This window comes from Austrofundulus limnaeus, unplaced genomic scaffold (genome assembly GCF_001266775.1).
Source record: "Austrofundulus limnaeus strain Quisiro unplaced genomic scaffold, Austrofundulus_limnaeus-1.0 Scaffold66, whole genome shotgun sequence".
In the NCBI taxonomy this organism is placed as follows: Eukaryota; Metazoa; Chordata; class Actinopteri; order Cyprinodontiformes; family Rivulidae; genus Austrofundulus; species Austrofundulus limnaeus.
The window spans coordinates 24,911-30,771 of record NW_013952468.1 but is presented as its reverse complement, the minus strand read 5'-3'; the positions used below and the strand labels follow the sequence as shown (position 1 = coordinate 30,771).

The 5,861-nt window shown below is 42.5% G+C and overlaps 1 protein-coding gene across 1 annotated transcript in view; it reads left to right on the top strand.

Moving 5' to 3' along the window:
- LOC106518759 (ubiquitin-conjugating enzyme E2O) overlaps positions 1-5,861 on the top strand; it is a gene marked incomplete at both ends in the record, with an annotated part of 13,157 nt that continues 7,296 nt past the window's right edge. Inside the window, 1 exon segment of the mRNA XM_014010156.1 lies at positions 1-487. Within this exon segment, the coding sequence (XP_013865610.1) occupies positions 65-487 (423 nt within the window).

Genomic DNA, 5,861 nt, shown 5'->3' with positions numbered 1-5,861 from the left:
TTTTTTTTTTTTTCACGCCACCGTCCTCCTCTAGCTCTGCATCACTCCCTTGACAACAGCAGCGATGGCGGAGCCCGGAGCAATGGATGAAACAGCGACGGCAGCATCACCGACGCCGGGCCTCTCTCCAGCGGCCAGCCCGGGCTCGGAGCCTCCCTCAACGGCCCTGTCCCCCACGGCGGACGGCTCCCAGCGGCTGCTCTTCTCGCACGACCTGGTCTCCGGACGGTACCGGGGCTCTGTCCGGTTTGGCCTCGTTCGGATGATCCACGGCGAGGAAGATTTCAACTCGGACTCGGACCTCGACGACGGCGGAGGGAGAGGCGGCGGGGAAGGGGGAGGCGGGGGCGGCGGCGGAGGAGGTCGGTTGCCCTGCGGTTCGGACACCGAGAGCGCCCTGGACACCCCGAGTCGGCCTCTGGGCAGGGGGTTTGTTCGCGTCCAGTGGTACCCTGAAGGAGCCAAGCAGGACATCAGGGAGACAAAGGTATCCACCGCCCGCTGTTGTTTTACATGTTTACACAAATGGGGTGGTAATTACGCCCTGTGTTTTAAACCTGCTTGTATTTTTTTTGGAAGAGATAAGCGAACACTTCAGCCTGTCAGGGATAAGGTTCYCATAATCCTGCCTTAAACCGAGCTCGCTAATTGGCTAGCATGACAGGCTAGTTAGCCGTGTAGCTCGCATCCTCATGGGTCTTCAGCCGGACCTGGTCCGTTTTTCCATCTGGATGAATGTTCCCTCACACAGTCTGTGAACAGCCTGGGTTCACGGGTAAAGGTTTTAGCAGGTTCAGGTCCCCCTGCTTGTGAACCCATGCCCACTGATGAGGTCATCCTGTGTGGTTCCTCAGCTGGGTGGGACCTGGCTCCAGACCAACAGAACAGTCACTCAGGATTGTAGTTTCACATCAGGGCTCCAAAACATTTGTAGGTTTCTAGTTCATTCAGTATGATAAATGATCAGTTATTTATATGTGTGTGTGTGTATATATATGTGTTTACTGAGTAATTGTTGGGTGAAAATATGACATGTCTTCAGAAAATTCACTCCATGTTGTCCTTTTTGAATAGTTTGTCATTATTTTAGTTTTTAGGGGTCTAACAATACTTATGATGATGCAATTCAAGGTAAAACTATCATTTTGATTGCATACTTATGAAATGAATTGAATAAAAATCGAATTAGACTTTGTGATACTGAGAAACGTGTCGTCATCCAAACAAATCAATACATTTTATTGTGATAAAACTAGTGATTTACACCCCTAGTTGCCATTTTATCATTGTTACCTGATTGTTTTCCTCGATCAATGAATTACCAGATAAAATGTATAAAAACAAAATATTTATTTTTTTTATAAACCCTTGAATAACTTGTCTGAATCTTAAGCTTTTTTGTTTGGTTTGGGCCTCTGGTAAGGATAGCCACTCACCACCTTTAAAGAGACATGCCTAAACATTTCTCCAGAGGTGGTCAGGGGCCATCCAAGACCCCCAGGTAAGACAAACTCTTCTTTGACAGAAAGCATCCGAGGCGACAGCCCTGAATGTTCAGGTCTAAAATCTGTTGCTGATATTAAAAATTAAAAAAAAATCCATTTCAAATATGCATGCCAAATAAAGTCTGGTTTATTATGGGTGGAGGTGGGTAATAAAGTAACATGCATGAGCTTTAATGCCGCTTTGAAAGGAATGTGCCCAAATTTAACCTGTAATTTTTTAAACACTGGCAAAAGAAGAGTCACTTGTTGCTTTGTCACATATAGAAAATTTACCTTCACCTTTTGACTTTTATTCCTGACATCTAATCYCTTAATCCTAGACAAGATCACAGAAAAACACTGGAGTACAGAATGTTATTTACCAAGTACAAGATGAGGGTACAAAATGGTGAAAATATAAAGTAGCCAGTACACAGACTTCTACTATTAGAGATTAGCTTGTTCCCTCTGTTTAAGTCTGTATTTGAATTAAGGTGGAATCTATGTAGTGAGTCACAAATCACTCAAATGTTTCTAAAACACATTGTTGTTCTCCATTGTTCCTGGTTGTGTTGAGGTGAATCATTCATTCAGAAAGACTAAAGTTCGGATTGGTGTTGTTGCAAAAGGTCAGGTGGGTTTAAAGCTGGACAGACCTGGAACAAGCTCATGCAAAATCTATTGGAGTKACTTTAGATGGGACCAGAAGAAGCCRGTTTTAAAACAAACCAGTGCAGGTTTGCTTTTTTCTTTTGAGCTAAATGAGTAAAGTTCTGGTCTGACTGACCGTCATTCTGCTTCTGTCACAACAAAGCGTGTTGTTTCAACAATTATCCTAGACCCCGCGCGGACTGTAAAGGATGCTGTCAAAGGATTTAGTCGTGAGCGTTTTGTCGCTCGGATTTTATTTTTATGTTTTTGTGTAGCATTTATCCAACACTGCCTCTCTTTTTAACAAAACCACGTTGATTTATTTTCATATTTCTTGGCCGAAACAACAAATAAACACACGCTCACATTGATGCACAGTTTTGGATTTCTCAGGAGTGATAAGTGGATGGAAACAGGCTCATAAAGACTTACAAAGACTATTTTGGGGGGTTTGATGAAAGGTTTTCACTACATAGTAACACAGCTACTAGAGATTATGTAAATATGGTGCTGCATTAAAATGGTGTGATTACCTGGAAGGTTCACTTGTTAAACCTTTTCGTTCTAAATATGTAAATAAACAACACAGGCAGTTTTCTCCGCGTGCACGTCGCCTCACACAACTTGTGTAAGTTTTAGACAAGCTGATTGCAAAGATGTGCGACTATCTGTGGCTGACAAGTTTATCTCCAGTGTGCAGACTCGCTGAAAACGTAACCATCAGTGATTCGTTTGCTTCTCGGGACACGCCCACATTGACTGTGGTGGGTTAGTCAGGGTGTATTGGGTAGACGCTGTAATCAGTATCAAGTAAAACTAGCTTATTTTGAATATTGGTTTTAAAAACCTGAAATGCACAAACTGAATGTGCAACACACTGACTTTTGTCTTGCTGGTCACTTAAACGAGACAGCAAAGGAAAATGTGTCTGTTTTCTTACAAGTTCCTCGCAATTTTGAGGCTCCAGCTACTCTCAGTTTGCAGCCCAGTGAGGTACGATCCTATGCAAGAAGTTGACACTTGTCTTTGTGTTTCTTGTCTAATAAGTTGGAGAAGTAGTGTCAGGAGGAAAAATGCTAATTAGGTTCCTCATACATTTTTAGCACCTTCTGTTCGATCTTCCCCTGCTCTGGAGTTTGACGTAAACCGTTTTGTCTCTCTCGTTATGAATCGTGAATCTCGTGGCAGACAGTCAGACCTTCTTCTCTTTGTTAAATTGGAGTGTTTGTGTTTCAGTGTTGTTTGCTCAGGGKCCTGCAGGTGCTCCACGTTTACCGACAGATGTTATAATCTGGGCCATGAGGCTGTCGCCAAGTCCCACCCTGTGGTGCATTTGAGCACAAAAGCCTAAGGTTTAGAGGAGGTGCCAGGAACACAAACAGATCTAATGCTGCATGAGAATCAGCAAACAACATTTTGTTTTTGTGTTCTTCGTCAGAAAGCATCAGTATCTTGATGAGATTCTTCAGCTTAAAGCTGTTCCTCCTGATGCACGTTAAAAGTATGTGGAGCAGCAAACGATCAATAAGAGCTGTGAAAAGTGACAGGAACAAAAAAAGGTTTTCTTTCGTGTGCATAAAACAGAAAATCTCAGCGGCTGCTAAAGTTGAGGGTGACTTTGCTGCACCTTTTTTTATTATTCCTGTCTTGTCCCTTATCACACACACACACACATGCACACACTACCTCTCAGGCTGTTGTCCTTGTCAGACACTGAACCAGGACGATGCAGGAATTGGTGGAGGAAATGAGGGCGTTCAGGACATAAGACATTTTAAAATCTTTTTATAAACTTTTCTTTTTCTTTGTGCCTAAACTTTTAGGTCTATAATTTAACCTGCTCTACTTCCTGTTGATTTTAATGTTTTTTTCTTTCACTGTCATCCTTTCTTTCTTGGTGAGTCAAACTCAGTTTTTTCTCTCCTTTTGCAACATTTTTCTTAATTTTATTTTCCAAACTGTTCACAAAAAAAGAACAGCTGATCTTTGTTTTSGTGCTTTCTGCACATTCATACGTTCCAGAACCAGACATGGCCACGTTGACCCAGTGTTTCAATCACAGCCAGACTGGTGTTGAAGCTACTGTAGCTCATTAAAACAGCTCCATATGAAGTAGGACGTGTGTATTGTAGTTCAGATCAAGTACAGTAATCATAGACATAGAGATATTTACACACGTTCAAAGCTTTTTATGATCTTATTCATTAAAGCCTGACTCCGTTCTGATGTTTAAATCAGCTGTGACTTGTCATTAGTGATCAGAGCGACTGGGTTGGTGTTCTGAACAAATATAATCCTGCCAGTAAATTCACGCTGGTACTTCCTGTAATAACTGCATCATGATGGAAGTTGTTCATATTTACTGTAAATCCCAGATGAAGTCACAAAAGGCCACTCCCTCATAAAGGTCCATATTTCAGCCATCATCTTTTCTCCATCCTTCACTTGCTGTCTTCACCGTTTCTTATTTTCTGCTCCTCCTCCTCACTCGTCTTCCTGTCCCGTTTCCTCCTCCTCCTCCAGGTTATCTCCTTCATTATGTTTCTTCTTCACCCTCTACCACTCAGCTCCACTCCTGACCMCTCTCCTCCCCCCATGTTCAGCTCCATCCTCACCCTGCACTGATGTAATGTGGTGCTGACTGGCCAGTTGTGTAGCTCGTACTGGAGATAATGGATCTTTCTCCCTCTGCTCAGAACTCACACATTGGGAATACGTAGACTCTGAAGTGACTCGTCTTCTCCCCTTTTCCCTCTCTTCTCCTCTTTCATCTTCCCATCCTTCCTTTTTCCTCTGCAGCATTAGTCCAGCGGAGAGACGTCTGTCCAACTCCAGCCCCTCCCAGACTTCTTTTTTCCGTCTCACTCTCTGCTCTGCTCTGCTTTGCTGCACTCTTGTCTATTTCTGGCTCTTGATTTTCTTGTTTCCTCACTCTCCATCTCCCTACTGGGATCCATCTTTGATCTTCCACTTGTTGGACCGGCTGCCGTCTCATCTGCACAATACTCACTGCTCGTCTTCATTTTCTCCACCCTGTCACACATCCTCCACCTTACCTCAGCCTCCATCTCCCCTGATTTTCTATATCATCTGATCCATTGTATTAATTTGTGTCATCCTTTTTTACGTTCAGATCTCTGTGTTCTACAGTCTCCAGTGCAATCTGCTCATTTTTCTGTTTTTCTGTCAGTCTTTTTTTTGTCTCATCATTGAGTTACGCAGCCAGGATATTTCTTTGTAATAGATGCTCGGTGCTGTGAGTGCTCTCGTCGTTCCCCGTGGACTCAGTGGGTAAAAGGCCTTGTGCCTGCTCTCTCTAATAGAGCTCTGCATACTTCCTGTGTGTCCCAATCGATGGGCTTCAGTCAGACACAAAGGTATTACAGCATGAGGACAGATTCGTATCTGTGTTCGAAGGATTTATATCGGATTAGATGCTTTGTGGCATTTACAGAAGAGCATCTTCATMACTTTATTTTTTTAAAAGACTGAAAAGTAATTCAACAAACCGTTACATGGACAGTTGTCCACGTTTGGATCATTTTGACCAGAGGTGTCAAAAGTATTYATTCATTACTTAAGTAGAAGTATAGATACTAGGGTTTTAAAATACTTTTTTGGAAGTAGAAGTATCACCTCAAGCTTTTTACTCAAGTAAAAGTATAAAAGTACTGTTTTTAAAACTACTTAAAGTATAAAAGTAAAAGTAATGAACACTTAAAAAAG